This window comes from Trachinotus anak, unplaced genomic scaffold (genome assembly GCF_046630095.1).
Source record: "Trachinotus anak isolate AG129_WGS33_773 ecotype Australia unplaced genomic scaffold, CSIRO_AGI_Tana_v1 ptg000012l, whole genome shotgun sequence".
NCBI classification, from domain to species: domain Eukaryota; kingdom Metazoa; phylum Chordata; class Actinopteri; order Carangiformes; family Carangidae; genus Trachinotus; species Trachinotus anak.
The window spans coordinates 24,720,088-24,740,875 of NW_027273863.1; the positions used below are offsets into that span (position 1 = coordinate 24,720,088).

General features: G+C 38.2%; 3 protein-coding genes across 5 annotated transcripts; 2 read left to right on the forward strand and 1 right to left on the reverse strand.

The window, feature by feature from the left end:
• Positions 1–7: 7 nt before the first annotated feature.
• LOC139629857 (excitatory amino acid transporter 1-like) lies at positions 8–14,838 on the forward strand. Of its 2 annotated transcripts, XM_071492761.1 has the most exons (11): positions 8–139; positions 10,078–10,301; positions 10,525–10,662; positions 11,241–11,448; positions 11,553–11,595; positions 11,686–11,764; positions 11,899–12,085; positions 12,376–12,609; positions 12,685–12,879; positions 13,428–13,562; positions 14,488–14,838. In XM_071492761.1, the coding sequence occupies exons 2-11, from the start codon at positions 10,103–10,105 to the stop codon at positions 14,621–14,623; spliced, it is 1,554 nt and encodes a 517-aa protein (XP_071348862.1). In that variant the 5' UTR covers positions 8–139; positions 10,078–10,102; the 3' UTR covers positions 14,624–14,838. The 2 variants fall into 2 exon arrangements, with proteins under 2 accessions (XP_071348862.1, XP_071348863.1); XM_071492762.1 differs by lacking the exon at positions 13,428–13,562.
• On the reverse strand, positions 2,640–7,611 carry LOC139629655 (complexin-4-like). Its single transcript, XM_071492399.1, is given in 4 exon segments — positions 2,640–2,804; positions 7,002–7,049; positions 7,051–7,072; positions 7,074–7,611. Coding segments are annotated over 4 exon segments (336 nt in total). The 5' UTR covers positions 7,175–7,611.
• Positions 14,839–14,987: 149 nt separating the features above from the next.
• Positions 14,988–20,505, forward strand: LOC139629858 (excitatory amino acid transporter 1-like). Of its 2 annotated transcripts, XM_071492763.1 has the most exons (10): positions 14,988–15,963; positions 16,187–16,324; positions 16,908–17,115; positions 17,220–17,262; positions 17,353–17,431; positions 17,566–17,752; positions 18,043–18,276; positions 18,352–18,546; positions 19,095–19,229; positions 20,155–20,505. In XM_071492763.1, the coding sequence occupies exons 1-10, from the start codon at positions 15,765–15,767 to the stop codon at positions 20,288–20,290; spliced, it is 1,554 nt and encodes a 517-aa protein (XP_071348864.1). In that variant the 5' UTR covers positions 14,988–15,764; the 3' UTR covers positions 20,291–20,505. The 2 variants fall into 2 exon arrangements, with proteins under 2 accessions (XP_071348864.1, XP_071348865.1); XM_071492764.1 differs by lacking the exon at positions 19,095–19,229.
• Positions 20,506–20,788: the final 283 nt, after the last annotated feature.

A 20,788-nucleotide genomic window follows, 5' to 3' on the forward strand; every position in this document is an offset into this window, starting at 1 on the left:
GAGTGGAATAATGTCCAGTAAAAGATTAATAACCCTTTTCCCTTTTGCCACATATTAGACACTCAAGAGGGTCTTCTATGCATGGATGCACCATCTTAAAGGAGTCAGTGATATACACAAACTTCACACTTGTTTCACGGTAGGTATATACCCTAAGCGGCTAAGAAATTTTAAATGCCAAGAAGTTTAAAGCCATATGGCAACACGAGACTGTGTTGCCAATGCTTTCTAAGAGCAGAATGGCTCTAGCTTAAGTAGCTTTGGCTGTTCACCTTTTCTTGGTTGTCAAGGTTGTTTTCCAAGAAAGCAAAGACCACAAAGCCCATTATTTTTGCCTGTGAAGAAAGAACTTAGAGATGCCTCTGTGGCTGGGATTTCCCATGAAGTAGGTTGTTGCCAGATGAGGACAAGAGAGAAACTCAGCCCAGTATGGTGTTTTGCAGGGCTATCATTCTCTAACTTTCAATATATGTGCAAAAACAAAAGTGCATGCAAAAATAGCTTATTTTCTTATGAATTTAATAAAAAAAAACAATAAAATACTATCCTATTTATGTAGTTTTTGAATAACTGGCAAAATTGGTTTCTCTGTTATGTTCTCTCAGTTCAAATATGTTGCACAAGGATTTCAAAATATTCTTCTAGAGAGGCAACACATTAAAAAGAGCAATAATTGCCTTAGTAAGCTGATACTGTAAGACAGCCAATGGACTTAGTGGATGATAATTAGTCTCATTATTTAGTGATGGAGGTGAGAAGATTCATTGTGAGTGATTCAGTATCCAGTTGTTGAGGGAGAGCAAGATAGAAGGAGATGTAATTTTCATCAACAGCATGCTCATTTTAAACGAAGGTTTTGAGGTATCACCTTCATTTTATACACCAGCAGTGAATCTTGATTATCATTAGGTAGTAACTGCTATTTTCAGTTTGCTCATATGTTTGTGTTGCATTAAAGCAGTGGTGCACTTCAGTTGTACAACAATAGTAATGGCTCAGTTCCATCCAGTTCAGTCAAAGTGTTTTAGCGTGTGAGCTTGTACAATGCATGCAGAGGCCTTGGAATGGCACACCCACACCTATATGTAATTATTGATGAGTTAATAATTATTCCTAATTGGCAAGTAAAAATGTCTGCTCTTGGACTTGAGTATTTGGAAATGCTGTGTCACTAATGACAGATAACAAATTCCCGGTTCTAATTCAAATATCCCTCACTGTTTGGCCCACTTTGTTAATGGCAAATATTTATATAGATTTTCCTAGATGCTTCTAATACCACCCAGGTCGTAGACAAGGGAAATTGATAATCATTTTATCACATTAATATATTAAAGCTGTCCCTCTTTGCTTGTTTCCCCATTATCCTAATTGAGTACAAATTGGTTAAGAGGGTGCAGCATAGCTATCAAGCTCCTTAGTTTTATCAGATGACAATTTAAGCCACTGAGATCCTATTAGGAAGAAAGCGGCTAATGTTTAAAGGCGCTGTGTCAGCTTACAGGGGGAAAGGGGGATGGTGAGCAGCAGGGGGATGACACAGAGATGATGGAAAGGGAGGGTAAAATGCTGAGAGACTGATCATATGATCAGCTTGAGCTGAAATGTGAAGGAAAAGCTCACTCTGTCACTTTGTCTTTTACAATCCTGGGTGTGCTAGTTAAATATCAATATTTATTTTTTTACTTCTACAGGACTTCAACCTGAACCTTTATTCACAGCAGAAAAAAGTGCTTTAAAGTTCATTTTAAATAGAATATTTGGTTGAATGTCGTATGGCTGTAGAGGTGAAAAAGAACTCCTTTCAATCAAGACAAGTAATTTGTGGCTGTCAAATTACATTGGGGACAAGCAGGTATCAGGGTAAAAGGCTTAATCCTAGATTAAACAGTATGTCCTGTAATATGCTCTATAGGTGCAAGTACTTCAAAATGTTGCACACACGCTGCAGACAAACAGTAAACCACATCCAGGGAGAGCATGCTGTAGGTGAAATGCATTTTTGTGGATACGGAGAACTGTACTTTCTTAAATTTGCTGATTTCAGCCCATTGCTCTTGTCCTACTACTATGCTACTTTAAAGTCTGCTTATTTCATATTTTAACTGATCAACAAAGTCACATAGTCAGGAAAAAATAGATATTTGGAGCATTAATGTACTTTATCTTTTAATCTTTTGGTTTGTCACATAGTCCAAGGAGTTAACCTGCCTCCATTCATCCAGATTAGGGCCTTCCTTGCCCTATGGTTAATGCATCCCACTTTAAATCTAATTTAACCCCTTTAACATTTCAACATAGCTGTTGAGCTAATGTCACAAAACATTGCTTCTTATTACTTCAAAGACTGTTTATTTAATATTTGTAACAGAAAAAAGGCATACACATATTCCAACTGTAAATAAAACAAATTAGTTCTAACATGAAGAGGGCAAATTAACTTAGAGAAACAATTTAAGATTTGTGATCTAAAGAATAGTGATAGCCAAATCAGTTCACAGCCATATTACTTAAGGAAGGGGAAAGGTGGATAATGCTGGATTAAAATAATTAATTGTTGAAGTTGAATTTCCTGTGACAAAATTTTTTGAAGCCCTGGGTGTTTTGCAAGTGCAGTATATTTTCCTCTCCAGTCTGCTTTATCTCACTGCCACTGTGGCCTGGGCTTTGGTTTTCATCGTTTTCATATCCATGTTTTGAAATTTATAGAGGAATGAATCATCTTCAGCTTCCATTTTTGGAAGGTCTTTTGGCATGTCTGTGTCATCATTCCCCATCTGAACTGTTGCAGTGTCTTGAGCACTCTGTGACAGGAGATGTTAAATATTATCTAAATATCTGTTGTAAAAAAGGCCCACCTGTAATGAAGGTGCACACTACTCCTGACGGATTAGCTTACAAGTGAGGCTACATATAAAAGTGTTGCAGGTGTGCACATACATAGATACAGCCTTCTTGGCAAAATCCTTGTCACACAAAATCCTGCAGGATACACACACTGTATGTAAGACAGTCAGTGGCAGAAACTGTAGAGCCAACTGTGCTGTGTAATCACACAAAAACATTTGAAGAATAAGAAAAAACTGCAGAATAAATGTACTGACAAATACATTTCATTAGTGAACAGATTTAAAAAGGTCACTCAGTTAAAAGAAGGTGAATTAAATGTGATATTACTCTTTAGTTAAATAGTTTATTTTTTTTATCTTTACATGTCATTTAATGTATAATTTATATGGATATTGTTGCACATTTCAGTGACTCCCAAATATCTTGGCCTTTACTTCACCTTCTCCAAGAAGCCTAAGCCCAAGTGTGTCCACGCATAAGGCCAGTGTATTAAAAGGTTAAAGGCTGGACAAAGAAGCAGCTGGCTTTGAGTAAAGCTTTCCTTAAAGATCAGCAACATTACCACATTACAGTAATGTTGTTACAGTTTACACCGGGAATGCCTGATCAGAGACAATGAGATCATTCTATGAAACATTATCTTATTCCCATTATCAGTTACTCCCAGTGTACTGTTTTGATTGGGTCAAGTAAGCTGTTTACCAGTTGTCATCCACATATGACTCTGTGTGGATCTGTGAGAATGAGGTCCCTCCCATTTTATGAGCCTGGTGCTATTAAGTTAATCTTCATGCTTGCATGTAATTCTAATTTTCACTCACAAAGCTATGAGGGATGACACATGGTTTTGAGTTTAGTCCTTTTGCGTTTAGGCACAGATTGGCCTGATGGGGGCGCTTTGACTGTGGAGAACTGAAAAAGCATCAGCACCACTTGGCTTAATGAAAGTGCTTTGATTAAGGGTCTGCAGTGTTAAAGTTTACATCTCTAACACCACTGACCTGGAATTGACAAAACATATGTTTATACTCATTGTGCCAGTAGCAGTGCTACAGCTGAAGGCCAAACTTTGAAACTTCAAAATGTAGTAAAATAAGAGAAATTGTCTTATTTTTGAGAACCAAAACTAATAGAAATCCTTGTTTGCTATAAAACCAAGGGAAGTTGGTCCAGGCATAAGAGTTACAGACCCATGTATTTTCAATGTTGTTTTATGATACCCCTTTAAAAGACTTGAACAGTCATCAAGTAACCATGACTTTGTGTTTGCACTGCTTAAGTAGTTACATTTTAGACCAGTGTTGCATTTAGGGCCGAAATTATTTCTCCATTAATTGATTAGTCGATTGAGAGAAAAATATTTGACAGCTGTTGTGATTAAACATTTATGATGAGGAGCTGCTTCACTGTCTAAGGTGTTGTAGCTAAATGAATATTCAGACTGTAGATGTGACATTTCACAGGCCAAGTGGTTAATGAGTTAATCATAAGAATAATTGGCAGAATAATCAGTAATAAAAGTATTTGTTAGTTGGTTGGATTAAATTACTTTTCATTAAGGTTAGTGTGTATTAATAAATATACACACACATATTGCAAAAAAAAAAAAGCCACCCTGTGGTTGCACAGTACTAAACAGCACGGCTATCTTATTATCTTTTTCACCTACTTATTCACCTCTTCAATCCAGATTTACCTGTCTGGTCTGGAAAACTGGGCCTAATGTCATTTGTCTTAACCGCACACCTTTTTAAGTGTACCTGCAGCAATGTCGTCATCAGTTTCCATCTTAGTGCTAGATTTGACCGGTCTCTATTTAAGGGTGGTCTGCTGAGGCCCTGACCCTGTTTTAATAAGATTAGCTCCGGCAAGAGCTGCAGCTTGGCATAGATCCGTGGTCACTTGATGTCTTGGCCAGGACTGCCCTCCTTCACCTTATTATCTTCCACTGCTGCGCTATCTTTACACAAAGACGATCTCATCATTTACCTGAGTACAGTTTTATGCTTTGTCAAAAACACCAACCAGTATAGATTCTTACTCCAGTGACACTACAGAAATTGTAGAAAACAAACACTAAAATAATTTCTTACTTCTGTAGTCAAAGCAGTCTCATAACTTTTAGTGAAACTGTAACTCAGTCACAGACCTAGATAAAACAAAATGAGGAGCTTTGCTCATGCTTATCCTGAACAGCTCAATCAAATAATCTGTACTTTTGGCATGTCAGTCTAATTAGTTCCAGAAAAAAATAAAATACAACAAAAAAGGGCCTGTGAAACTTACACAGTGTGGTATTTTTTTTTACTTGTAATTATTACCAGATGTACAATATAGCTTGAATAATCAGCAAATAAGATTTTTTTTAACTAACTGAATCCGTTGAACTATTGAACATCTCATGCCACTTGAATTTACAGAGATAACACGACTTGTTATACAGACTGCCACACTTTCAGTTGGACAATGACACTTCCTTACTCTTTTCCTTTTTACTTAATTGAAGATAACTAACACATTAGCATTACTTGAGACTGTAAGGTGATTAAATAATTATTGTTTTAAAGCGCACTGGCTAAGAGACGTGTTTAATGGTGGCGTCTTGAAACCGAGCCCTGACGAGTTATTACACACGGAGCCTAATCTGCTTCTCTGGCTAATTTGAGCCCCGAGAAAATAAACCCCCACCTAAAGCCTCCTTATAAGCCTGCCTCGCATCCGTTGATGTCACACATGCATCACACGTAGCCACGCAGGCAAGCAAGCTCAAACTGCCTAATGCACACCCACACACTTGTATAAAAAACTGTTATCAACTTCAGCTGTTGTGTTTGTTGCAAATGGCACTGGTATCTGATTAGCTATTATATCACCAGCAGATTGTACCAGGTTATGTATAACTTGAGTTTAATAGTATTTACAAGTATTTCTACATACATTTCCAGATATTTTATCAGTCACAAAGGTGTACTGTCCACTAAATTGACTAGCAAACACTGAGGATACTTAACTGATTGTGTTTTGTGGCAAACGCTTGCCATCTGGAAGGGTTTCCTAAGGGAGATTCACAAGGGTTTATCTTGTAATCTTGCAATGTGCAAGACTGTAAAACATATTACTGTGATGGATGGCTGCCTGTATGGACAGATGGACAGAAATCATTTTGTATCTAAACTACTACCTACTGTAACAACTCAATCAGAAAACTGTGCACCACTAATGCTTAACAAAAACAAGTCAAAGACCATGCACAGTCAAGTCCAAGTCAAAACCAAGTTGAAATCAACTTGACTGAATGATGAGCAAACCAGATGTTTTTTATTTTGATAATTGACAGTATGCTCTACGCTGCTGTATGACCTCAGGTATCAGCCAAGATAGTTCACTGGATTTTAATATGTAGAGTCAAGAAATAATGAGCAACCTGCATCATTGGGTGCCTTTGGTCCACATTCAAAAGTGGACGTTCAGAGTAGAAACAAGGGCTGTATACCAGTACTGTATCAATGTAGGTGGTCAAAGGTCAAGGTCATTCTGACCTCGCAAAACATGTTTTTGGCCATAACTCACAAATTCATACAGTAGATGTAATATGATTTAACACAAATGTCTTATCAGATAAAATTATGAAGCGATGACATTTTCTATCCAAATGGTCAAAGGTCAACTTCACTGTAACATCACAATGTTCTACAAAAACACATCTGGCTGTTATTCAACACTAAGTCAGGAAGGGAAGATTGTGACCATATTTCCTGCAACTTGACTGATTGGCAGAGGCATACAACTGTGAGGCAGTAATTCCTCCTATATGTGTAGTTCTATGACAAGTATTACTTTAAGTAATACTTATCACACCTGCTAATCCCTGCTTATAGATATGTAGGTCATATTTTCTCTTTACAATTGCTCTCTACTCTGAAACATTTCCACATTAATCATGCTTTTGTCCATAAAATATTATATCTCAATATTATCAATTGTTCAAAGTGATTCTAGTTGCATACATACATGTATGTACATGTTATTTGAGATCCTTGATGTGTGTACAAACTCTGTATCCTCCACACACTGCAACATTTGTAAGCTGTTCAGTTTACCGTGTAGTCATAAACATTATTTTCATAGCATTGTGGACATCTACAAGGTACAGCGTAAGCATCTCCGCTGACGTTACTCTTCTGGTGCTCTTCAGACTCCTTCCCTGGACATTCCTTTGGACTGTTTCCTTTCCATCTGCTCCTGCTTTACTGTCGTCTTCACTACCTCCTGCATTAAAACTCCTCAACTTACCACCCAATATTTGATTCATGAGAAACACCATAGCTCACTTCAAACTGACTTTATTCAGACCTACAGGTATAAAGGAGGGCGAGGGGAAGGGCTGCTGGAAAGGAGAGTAATGTTTCAATCTTAATATGTAAATTACAAACAGATTATCAACAAGAGCCACTTACTACCTGGAATCTTTGCTATTGTGTGTCAAGATGGTTAGATTGTATCGATAACGTGTAGCTCTAGTAAAACCTCTAAAGAGCTTAGCTCGTAATTGGCACCCTACAGACAATGGAGAGCCTTTACCTTGTCAACACGCTACCACAGGATAGACCCTCAAGTTGTAGGCCATCTCTGTCTGCTTCACTAACCAGCAATAATTACAACGGTACACATGGTGTATTGTGGTAATAAATGCAGATTAAAGCAGGAATGTAAGAATAAATACCATAGTGATTTCCCACAAATTATAATTTTATGGAAACCTTAGTTGAGGATGTCTTCCCTGCAGGTAAAGGGCACAATGTTGACAGTATACCTCTTATAAGAAATGTACACTTAGGTTTGACATTGACTCTCCTTTAGATACCATTTGGTTTCCACTGACTCCTGAGTAAAACATCTACAATTTCAGTGTCAGAGTATCAGCAATCACTAGTTAGAATCACTAGTTAGTGTAGCTAACTATACTACCCCCTTATGCTGGGCAGCCAGTGTACAACATTTTTGCTGCAATAGGCTGTCTACAGGGGAGTTAATAAGAGCTGAGACTCAGTCATACAGTAAATACAGTAAATGTGTGTACAGTTAAAGCAAAACAATTTGCTAAAAGAGGCTAAAAAGCTTTGTTGAGCTGCAGAGTTGCTTATTCTCTGATGCTGGAGCTTGAAGTGACCTATTCACATTATGTAAAGCTGTTCTATTTTATGTTAGTGAAAATATTTGTTAATGGTTTAAAGGTAAGATTTGGATGTTACAAAACAAGTTAAATGAAATTAATTTTAAGGAAATTCCATGTCCTGATAGGACCTCTGTCACTAGTGGATTTGTGTGTGGCTTAGGTAGATGTAAGATACTTAAAATCTGATTAGCTGTACTGTTCACTACTGTTGCTACATATCGTCCTCCTGAGAGTCAGTATTTTAGGGACACTGTGGACTTAACACCTCAGTGACCTAAAACCTCTGTACCTAACACGGAACTAATACAGCTCTGGACATTAAGCTCATAGGACTTAAGATCACCTAATTACACAGTATCTGTTTAAATTATTCTCCCATTCTGCAGACCGAAGCCAAATTATTCCAGTACCAATGTCTAGTAGATTGAGTGACTTCAGAACTAAAACTTAAAAACTGTTACCCCAAAAAATCAAAAAATATCCTAAAAATACTACTTGTGTGACATTTTGTTAATCCAAGTGTGCACAAAATATTGAACAAACAGCAGAGAAACAGATTGTCCTGCAATGACTGAGAGCTTTATATGGATATAACATTTTCCACCCAGATCTACTATAAGAGAATTTGAGAAAGTTGAGCTGAACATGTAGGAGCCTATTTGGACAGCAGTTACAGACTTGAGTCTGTGTTGACAGGATGTTAGGATGGATCGTAATTTTAGTCCTGTATCTGCACAGGAAACAGCCAGTGTTGATCTGTGTGTTGTTCATCCTTTTTGGCAGAGTACTGCTGACTGCTTTGTGAGGTGCTGCTATTAGTTGTTACTTATGTGCAACACTTGCATAAAGATACAACTTTCTCATTTTCCTGCTGCTGTGCTGGTGGGTTCATTTTGAGCACCATACCATTTAAGCACTGCTGTTTCATAAATAAACATTAGGTGACTTGTGTTTGGGATCACAAATGGGATGACTGACAGTTTATCTTTAATCTGTGATCTTTGTGTTGCTGTTGTCTACTGGCCATCCAAACGCAAGGAAGTTAATTATTAAGTGAGGACTAAAAAACACCAGCTTAAATTTTCATATACTTGCCAGAAACTTGCTACACCTAGATAACAGTGGAATGTAGTTCTCTGACTGGTCAACTTCAGCCAATCAAATATTAATCCTACTCACTGGTACTGATGTATCAACTTTCCTAAAACAAGCCCAAGAGACTGCAGTTGTTATTCAAATAAAAAGGTAAGGTGAGATTTTACTTCCATTTTCACTTGATAGAAGTTTAAATCTTGACATAATAAAAACTGATTCACAGTGTTCAAGTTTGCATTCTCGTTTTCAAGCTGACACGCTGTCTAATAATGATTATGGCAGGGTTATACTTTGGACCACACTGGAAATTATTTGCCTGGGGTGAATTCTAATTCCAAGGATGAGAGATAAAGTCTAACAAGAAATTGTTTTATTAAAGCATAAGCAAAATTAACAAGCCATTATACCAAATTATGCATAAGTTACTCAGAAACAAACCATTTTCTCTAAAAAATTACACTTGCACTTAATAGAATTTCAGTTGATTATTTTTATGCTTCCAGGAATTTCACATTTGTTTGTGTCTGTTCGGAATAACCATAGGGAAATTCACAGACAGAAAGCTGATGATTAATATAGTAAAGTTACTGTGTTGGAAAACCTGGCAATCTGCCTAGTGGAAAATAACTGGACTATACTATTGTCCATGTCATCTTTACTAGTGACTGGACTTCATGCATTATGATTGTTCAAGGAACAGCATTTTAAAGGTGATTTTTTTATTTTTTTTTCACCAGAACGTCTAAACTGAGGAGGTTGTGAATTGTTCTCACTTCTCATAATTCTAGCTTGTTACTTCTGTAGAAGGATTGTCCTTTTTTTGCCTTGTAATTCAACTACAGGTGCATTTTCACAATTTTAACCTGCTTTCATGTTCTATATTTTAGCTTGTGGCAAACTTCAAAGTTCTATTATGCAAAAAAGAAACTAAACACGTCTTTCTTCTTTTTCTGCAGTCTGTGCTGGTTGTGAGGACTAAATATGAAAGAAATGCGACCCAGCTCTAATGACCTGTCAGCGTTGGACTCAGTAGTGGTTACAGAACCCCAGGAAACTCAAATATACCACAACTGTAATAAGACCTCAGGTCATGTATGTTCATCCCAAACTGGATCCAATATTATGGCTTTTCTCAAGAGGAATGCTTTTGTTGTTGTCACGATGACCGCTGTTGCATTTGGTAAGTGGTTCTCAAACATATTGCACAATGAAAATTGAATGAAAAATCTACCATTGACCTGTTTGCAGTTGTAGAAATAAAGTGTAATTTACTGCTTGCTGGCTTTGTATCCGCATTCATGTTCTCCAGCAATTCTCTGTGAACTGGCTCTGCAGCATTTGATATTTTAAACTCTGCCTTTGACAAATACTAATTTGATAACCTGTGTTTATGTTTCTCTGAGGAATTGGCCTGGGCTTTGCCCTGCGACCCATTAATATGTCAGCCACTGATATCAAATATTTAACCTTTCCTGGAGAGCTGCTGATAAGAATCCTGCAGATGGTCATGCTTCCTCTCATCATTTCCAGTCTGATTACAGGTTAGATCCACACTTCAGTTTGGTTAAGCTGAATTTTCAGTCAATCAATAAAGAAACGGTCTGACCCACTACATGTGGGTAATATCTTTTTGATAATAATACATACATTAGGAAAACACATAGCTACAGTAGTAGTTGGTGCAAGACTTACCAACCCCTATAATAGTACTTTAGATGAAGATTTTTTTTAAAAATCGTGCTGTAAAATAGCAGGTTTTTTGTACTCCTTATGTAACCGAAAAAAAAAAAACCTGAAACATTTGAGGAGCTCATATTGTGGAATTTTTCAACATGAACTTTCCAACTTATTTTTATTTTTAATTAGACATTGATTTGCCCATTGTATAATTAAAGATGTTGAAATGCTTTATTTTTTTTAATAGGGCTACAAAATATTTTTGAACTTTTGAGGTGTCAAAAATATTTTTAAAGATGTAGTGATTTAATTGTGGTTATTATTTTACAGTAATTAAAAGAGTCAAGTTGTCAAGCAAATAAATAAATGATGACAATAGCAAATGCGCAAATTCAACAGGTTCATGTCTATATTTACGACCACCTTGTATTTTTTTTATCAGGCATGTCATCTGTGGACAGGAAAGCTTATGGGAGAATAGGACTAAGGGCCTTCAGCTACTACATGGTCACCACATTTATTGCTGCATTCACTGGCATCGCCTTAGCTGTTACCATCCAGCCAGGGAGCTCAACCAGGACCACCCTAGTGTCCTCTGGTGGTAAAGTGAAGGCAATGCGGAACATGGATGCCTTTCTAGATCTAATCAGGTGTGTATACCAAAAGTTCTAAAATGCAGGTAACTTGTAAGGATGCAGTTGGCTGTCAGCCTCCAACTAATAGTAAAAACACAGTATCTGTTTTTGATTTTTAGAAACATGATCCCCTCAAATCTGGTTGAAGCTTGTTTCAGAAGGGTAAGATCTGCAATGGCTATGATTTGTTTTTTAGATTTACACTGACATTGGTTTATACCAACCAACCTATAACATTTGCTTATACTCCAGTTTAAAACAGCTTATTCCAGGAGCGTTACAACAGGAAATCATCCCGGTGACATCAGTTTTACTGGGGCCAGTGAAAACAGTGAGATTCCTTTTTTGCTCTATTCCTGTGATTTGAACCGTTCGTTTGTCAAACCTAGTGTCTCTTATGTTGAACTGATGCCTAATCTATGCCTAAACAATATCATGTCACAATTTATTTGACTTCTTATTCAGGGACCTTTATAGATGACACAGTACCAGTGCCAGGTACCTCAGATGGGGTAAATATTCTAGGTCTGCTGGTCTTCTCTGTTGCCTTCGGCCTCATTCTGGGCAGCTTGGGGCCTCAGGGAAAGCCTCTGAGGGATTTCTTTGACTGCCTGAATGAAGCTATTTTGCATCTTGTCAACATAGTCATCTGGTAAGAATTGAAAGCTAATATTTACTTGAACTGGCTATATTGTTAGTTCTTGCATCTGTCTGCAAATATTAACAATGTGTTTGGGTGTTTGTTACTTATTATTCTGGCAAAATATCCAGGACAGCCTGTTGATGATTTTCTGAGTGTGTTTTCACAGGCGAAAATCTATGCATCAGGCTACCTGTGAGGAACATTGTCAAATATGATGATTTACTCTGTGCCCTCCTCCTCCTACACTGAGCCTCTTTCATTCCCTTTCTTCTGCTGTGTCTCACCTCTTTATATCACAGGTATTCCCCAGTGGGAATCCTCTTCCTGCTGGCAGGACAGATTGTGAAGATGACAGACACTGGAGAGATAGGACGCGATGTTGCCATGTATACTCTCACTGTGATCATTGGCCTTCTGATCCACAGCTTCTTCACTCTGCCCCTCATTTATTTTGTTGTCACGCGAAAGAATCCCTTCAGATTTATGAGTGGTCTTCTCCAGGCTCTCACCACTGCCTTTGGGACTTCATCAAGGTGAGCCAGCGTCTTAATATTAAACAGAACAAATGGCCGATGATTTGAACGTTATTGCCCTCCATTTTTTCACAGTTCTGCAACCTTACCTGTAACTCTCCGCTGTATGGAGGAAAATCACAGCATGGACAAACAAGTGACGCGCTTCATGCTGCCTACAGGAGCCACAATGAACATGGACGGTGCAGCACTCTATGAAGCAGTCGCAGCTTTATTCATAGCCCAGGTCAATAACATGGACTTCAACCTGGGTCAAATTATTGTCCTCAGGTAAGTTCATATGGAAACTTAACCTTCGTAAAATAGGTTGGTTACTTAAGTTTCAGAAATGCATGTCTCAAGGACATGGGCTTTCACATTCACATTGTACATATATTTTTTTGTTAATTTATGTTGCCCATTACTATATGTGCATGTTGTATTCTTCCATATCATGCTTGGTTTGTGTCTGGCTCGAGGAAAATTTGAGCCCTGTGTGAAGTACAGCGGTGATCACATATTGTTATACTATTTTTATGAACACAAGTAGAAGCCCTAAACAACTTTGTTCTGCTTTTGCATGAGTAACTACAGATTTTGCAGATGAAGAGTATGAAGAATGCAGACATTATGATGGGCAGGCTCCCACAGGGTTGAGTGGGCTGCCTGTGATTGTTGGAGCTTGCACATGAACATTTTAATGTGTGGATCCTCAAGTATGAGTGGTTGACACTAAGAGCACTGTTAATGTGTTCTGCCTGGTTTCTTAAACCTTGATGAGGATGACGATGCACAACCAATACTGACCAATACATAACCAATACTACTCCCTCGTTCAGTTTGATTGTCACAGCTGTGAGCACTGGTGCAGCAGGGATCCCACAGGCTGGCATGGTATTCATGGTGATTGTGTTGTCATCAACTGGACTGCCCACTGAAGACATATCACTGCTTCTGATTGTTGATTGGATTCTGTAAGTGAGAATTCAACTAGTATTGTTTTCAGGTCTTGAGACAAAAGTGAAAAGTGATTTGAGCAATTTTCAGTTCCTCATAAGGTTGTTTGAGGTTTTAGACTTTATGGTTAGGCTAAAAGTTGGAGATAAGACATGTAGTTAATGGATAGAGTAAGAGGATAGTGAATACACAATGTCAATGGTCTTAAAGGTCCCATATTGTATTAAGTGAGATTTCAATGTCTTTTTTGATTATAAAGCAGGTCTAGGTTCTAAATTAATACTGTGAAAGTATCAAAGCCTCAGTCCACAGAGAAATGCACACAGCCTGTATTCAGACACTGAGCCTTAAAATGAGCTGTCAGGACTTCTGGAACTTTGTGATGTCACAACAAAGCTGTCATGCTCTCAGCCACGCCCCAAGCCCCGCCCATCTGGACCAGCCAACCTTGCAAGATTTGGTTTCTCTGAGTGTTGACCTGAAATCTGCTGTATTTTTACTGGATCACTCAGGAAACATTCAGCCAATCAGAAGAGTGAGTCTAATCCTTCCTTCTGATTTGCTGACCCACCTGTTGTTACTAGAGCTCCAGAGAGAAGCCTAGGAGAGGGGATGTAAAACTACCCTATGATTAATACAAATATATCTTCTTATGGATATCAAAACTTCAAATAAAACTGGAAATGTGTCAATATGGGACTTTTAAGAAATAGAATGTAGAAACTTCATATTTGTCCTTTTTATTATGAATGAAAAAAATTAATTCATTCAATTATTGTAATAATTATTATTTAGTTCACCTGTAACATATTTAACATATTTAACTTTAACCCAAAAAGCATCCTCATAACATAATGAAATTCTAAATGTGTTTAGTTGTGGTCAAGTCACGCGTACAAATTCGTACTGTAACCCCAGCTCTTCACACATGTTTGTTAACAGGGATCGTTTGAGGACCGCCACCAATGTCCTTGGGGACTGTATCGGTGTGGGTGTAGTGCAGCATCTCTCCAGATGTGAGCTACAGAGCTCCAGGCCTGTAGGACAACGTTTGGTGGAAGAAAGCCTCCAGCTCTGAGCTTCAATGGGCTTTACAACATCCATTTGTAATGGCTAAAATTCATGTGATACGCTGTTGTTGAATGATGATGAAAGCAGAAGTTGATACTCATTTATCTTAGAACATGGACAATAATCCCCAGGAATATATAATATATAATAACCACTATCCTGCACTTTTAAATTTTATTCTCAGACTTCTAGGGTAATAAATATACTAACATAAACATCTAATATGGTCTTTAAATGAGGTTATGAAGAGGTCAAACCAAGCTATGTATCTCTGCACACTGTTTCCTTTCCTGTCTTTCATTGGGAACACTCTACCACCATCTGGTGGCAGGACTGTCAATGACCCAGTTACACATGAGCCATTTATAAACATGCAGTATATATAGAGCTATTAATTACCTAACTGCATTTTATGGAAGTAAACACAGCTCAACATGTGCCTGGAGCAGAATCATAATTGTGGTTTGTGTTTCCTCTGCAAAGAGCTACAGGAGAGTACGGTTATTAAAGAAAACAACAGAACCTTAGAAGATCATTTCCCCTTAAGAAGGACTCAATAATCTTCAGATGACATATTGCAGTATTTCAGAGCTGTGACAAGCAGCATTGTGAAGAAAAAACTAGAAACACACTTGAAATACATTTTCAGGAGGAGAATAAGAAAACTGTGGCTGCTCCCATTGGGTGTTGAGGGAAATATCTCTCTGTGTTTACTGACATCCCCCAGAGCTCAGTACAACTGTTGAGAGAGAGCAGGAGAGAAGGAGGGAGGAGGAGGGGAAGTGAGCATCACAGCTACTAAGCAAGAGACAAGGAAGGGAATCCATCCGGAGGAGGGGACTCATCAAAGGTGAGACGTAAAAGAGGGTGAGATAAAGCGAGAGAGAGAGAGAGAGAGCACTGTGTGTGGACCTCTGTTGACAGGTTGTATGTAATGTTATTGATTTGTTGCTATTTGGCCTCATTATTTAACTACAGGTGCATTTTTACAGTTTTTACCTGCTTTCGTGTTTTATATTTTAGCTTCTGGTAAACTTTGGAAAGCCTGTTAGGATTAATATAACAGCCCTAGCTCTATTAGTACTGAAAAGAGATTAAACACGTCTTTCTTCTTTTTCTGCAGTCTGTGCTGGTTGTGAGGGCTAAATATGAAAGAAATGCGACCCAGCTCTAATGACCTGTCAGCGTTGGACTCAGTAGTGGTTACAGAACCCCAGGAAACTCAAATATACCACAACTGTAATAAGACCTCAGGTCATGTATGTTCATCCCAAACTGGATCCAATATTATGGCTTTTCTCAAGAGGAATGCTTTTGTTGTTGTCACGATGACCGCTGTTGCATTTGGTAAGTGGTTCTCAAACATATTGCACAATGAAAATTGAATGAAAAATCTACCATTGACCTGTTTGCAATTGTAGAAATAAAGTGTAATTTACTGCTTGCTGGCTTTGTATCCGCATTCATGTTCTCCAGCAATTCTCTGTGAACTGGCTCTGCAGCATTTGATATTTTAAACTCTGCCTTTGACAAATACTAATTTGATAACCTGTGTTTATGTTTCCCTGAGGAATTGGCCTGGGCTTTGCCCTGCGACCCATTAATATGTCAGCCACTGATATCAAATATTTAACCTTTCCTGGAGAGCTGCTGATAAGAATCCTGCAGATGGTCATGCTTCCTCTCATCATTTCCAGTCTGATTACAGGTTAGATCCACACTTCAGTTTGGTTAAGCTGAATTTTCAGTCAATCAATAAAGAAACGGTCTGACCCACTACATGTGGGTAATATCTTTTTGATAATAATACATACATTAGGAAAACACATAGCTACAGTAGTAGTTGGTGCAAGACTGACCAACCCCTATAATAGTACTTTAGATGAAGATTTTTTTTTTAAATCGTGCTGTAAAATAGCAGGTTTTTTGTACTCCTTATGTAACCAAAAAAAAAAAAAAAAACCCTGAAACATTTGAGGAGCTCATATTGTGGAATTTTTCAACATGAACTTTCCAACTTATTTTTATTTTTAATTAGACATTGATTTGCCCATTGTATAATTAAAGATGTTGAAATGCTTTATTTTTTTTAATAGGGCTACAAAATATTTTTGAACTTTTGAGGTGTCAAAAATATTTTTAAAGATGTAGTGATTTAATTGTGGTTATTATTTTACAGTAATTAAAAGAGTCAAGTTGTCAAGCAAATAAATAAATGATGACAATAGCAAATGCGCAAATTCAACAGGTTCATGTCTATATTTACGACCACCTTGTATTTTTTTTATCAGGCATGTCATCTGTGGACAGGAAAGCTTATGGGAGAATAGGATTAAGGGCCTTCAGCTACTACATGGTCACCACATTTATTGCTGCATTCACTGGCATCGCCTTAGCTGTTACCATCCAGCCAGGGAGCTCAACCAGGACCACCCTAGTGTCCTCTGGTGGTAAAGTGAAGGCAATGCGGAACATGGATGCCTTTCTAGATCTAATCAGGTGTGTATACCAAAAGTTCTAAAATGCAGGTAACTTGTAAGGATGCAGTTGGCTGTCAGCCTCCAACTAATAGTAAAAACACAGTATCTGTTTTTGATTTTTAGAAACATGATCCCCTCAAATCTGGTTGAAGCTTGTTTCAGAAGGGTAAGATCTGCAATGGCTATGATTTGTTTTTTAGATTTACACTGACATTGGTTTATACCAACCAACCTATAACATTTGCTTATACTCCAGTTTAAAACAGCTTATTCCAGGAGCGTTACAACAGGAAATCATCCCGGTGACATCAGTTTTACTGGGGCCAGTGAAAACAGTGAGATTCCTTTTTTGCTCTATTCCTGTGATTTGAACCGTTCGTTTGTCAAACCTAGTGTCTCTTATGTTGAACTGATGCCTAATCTATGCCTAAACAATATCATGTCACAATTTATTTGACTTCTTATTCAGGGACCTTTATAGATGACACAGTACCAGTGCCAGGTACCTCAGATGGGGTAAATATTCTAGGTCTGCTGGTCTTCTCTGTTGCCTTTGGCCTCATTCTGGGCAGCTTGGGGCCTCAGGGAAAGCCTCTGAGGGATTTCTTTGACTGCCTGAATGAAGCTATTTTGCATCTTGTCAACATAGTCATCTGGTAAGAATTGAAAGCTAATATTTACTTGAACTGGCTATATTGTTAGTTCTTGCATCTGTCTGCAAATATTAACAATGTGTTTGGGTGTTTGTTACTTATTATTCTGGCAAAATATCCAGGACAGCCTGTTGATGATTTTCTGAGTGTGTTTTCACAGGCGAAAATCTATGCATCAGGCTACCTGTGAGGAACATTGTCAAATATGATGATTTACTCTGTGCCCTCCTCCTCCTACACTGAGCCTCTTTCATTCCCTTTCTTCTGCTGTGTCTCACCTCTTTATATCACAGGTATTCCCCAGTGGGAATCCTCTTCCTGCTGGCAGGACAGATTGTGAAGATGACAGACACTGGAGAGATAGGACGCGATGTTGCCATGTATACTCTCACTGTGATCATTGGCCTTCTGATCCACAGCTTCTTCACTCTGCCCCTCATTTATTTTGTTGTCACGCGAAAGAATCCCTTCAGATTTATGAGTGGTCTTCTCCAGGCTCTCACCACTGCCTTTGGGACTTCATCAAGGTGAGCCAGCGTCTTAATATTAAACAGAACAAATGGCCGATGATTTGAACGTTATTGCCCTCCATTTTTTCACAGTTCTGCAACCTTACCTGTAACTCTCCGCTGTATGGAGGAAAATCACAGCATGGACAAACAAGTGACGCGCTTCATGCTGCCTACAGGAGCCACAATGAACATGGACGGTGCAGCACTCTATGAAGCAGTCGCAGCTTTATTCATAGCCCAGGTCAATAACATGGACTTCAACCTGGGTCAAATTATTGTCCTCAGGTAAGTTCATATGGAAACTTAACCTTCGTAAAATAGGTTGGTTACTTAAGTTTCAGAAATGCATGTCTCAAGGACATGGGCTTTCACATTCACATTGTACATATATTTTTTTGTTAATTTATGTTGCCCATTACTATATGTGCATGTTGTATTCTTCCATATCATGCTTGGTTTGTGTCTGGCTCGAGGAAAATTTGAGCCCTGTGTGAAGTACAGCGGTGATCACATATTGTTATACTATTTTTATGAACACAAGTAGAAGCCCTAAACAACTTTGTTCTGCTTTTGCATGAGTAACTACAGATTTTGCAGATGAAGAGTATGAAGAATGCAGACATTATGATGGGCAGGCTCCCACAGGGTTGAGTGGGCTGCCTGTGATTGTTGGAGCTTGCACATGAACATTTTAATGTGTGGATCCTCAAGTATGAGTGGTTGACACTAAGAGCACTGTTAATGTGTTCTGCCTGGTTTCTTAAACCTTGATGAGGATGACGATGCACAACCAATACTGACCAATACATAACCAATACTACTCCCTCGTTCAGTTTGATTGTCACAGCTGTGAGCACTGGTGCAGCAGGGATCCCACAGGCTGGCATGGTATTCATGGTGATTGTGTTGTCATCAACTGGACTGCCCACTGAAGACATATCACTGCTTCTGATTGTTGATTGGATTCTGTAAGTGAGAATTCAACTAGTATTGTTTTCAGGTCTTGAGACAAAAGTGAAAAGTGATTTGAGCAATTTTCAGTTCCTCATAAGGTTGTTTGAGGTTTTAGACTTTATGGTTAGGCTAAAAGTTGGAGATAAGACATGTAGTTAATGGATAGAGTAAGAGGATAGTGAATACACAATGTCAATGGTCTTAAAGGTCCCATATTGTATTAAGTGAGATTTCAATGTCTTTTTTGATTATAAAGCAGGTCTAGGTTCTAAATTAATACTGTGAAAGTATCAAAGCCTCAGTCCACAGAGAAATGCACACAGCCTGTATTCAGACACTGAGCCTTAAAATGAGCTGTCAGGACTTCTGGAACTTTGTGATGTCACAACAAAGCTGTCATGCTCTCAGCCACGCCCCAAGCCCCGCCCATCTGGACCAGCCAACCTTGCAAGATTTGGTTTCTCTGAGTGTTGACCTGAAATCTGCTGTATTTTTACTGGATCACTCAGGAAACATTCAGCCAATCAGAAGAGTGAGTCTAATCCTTCCTTCTGATTTGCTGACCCACCTGTTGTTACTAGAGCTCCAGAGAGAAGCCTAGGAGAGGGGATGTAAAACTACCCTATGATTAATACAAATATATCTTCTTATGGATATCAAAACTTCAAATAAAACTGGAAATGTGTCAATATGGGACTTTTAAGAAATAGAATGTAGAAACTTCATATTTGTCCTTTTTATTATGAATGAAAAAAATTAATTCATTCAATTATTGTAATAATTATTATTTAGTTCACCTGTAACATATTTAACATATTTAACTTTAACCCAAAAAGCATCCTCATAACATAATGAAATTCTAAATGTGTTTAGTTGTGGTCAAGTCACGCGTACAAATTCGTACTGTAACCCCAGCTCTTCACACATGTTTGTTAACAGGGATCGTTTGAGGACCGCCACCAATGTCCTTGGGGACTGTATCGGTGTGGGTGTAGTGCAGCATCTCTCCAGATGTGAGCTACAGAGCTCCAGGCCTGTAGGACAACGTTTGGTGGAAGAAAGCCTCCAGCTCTGAGCTTCAATGGGCTTTACAACATCCATTTGTAATGGCTAAAATTCATGTGATACGCTGTTGTTGAATGATGATGAAAGCAGAAGTTGATACTCATTTATCTTAGAACATGGACAATAATCCCCAGGAATATATAATATATAATAACCACTATCCTGCACTTTTAAATTTTATTCTCAGACTTCTAGGGTAATAAATATACTAACATAAACATCTAATATGGTCTTTAAATGAGGTTATGAAGAGGTCAAACCAAGCTATGTATCTCTGCACACTGTTTCCTTTCCTGTCTTTCATTGGGAACACTCTACCACCATCTGGTGGCAGGACTGTCAATGACCCAGTTACACATGAGCCATTTATAAACATGCAGTATATATAGAGCTATTAATTACCTAACTGCATTTTATGGAAGTAAACACAGCTCAACATGTGCCTGGAGCAGAATCATAATTGTGGTTTGTGTTTCCTCTGCAAAGAGCTACAGGAGAGTACGGTTAT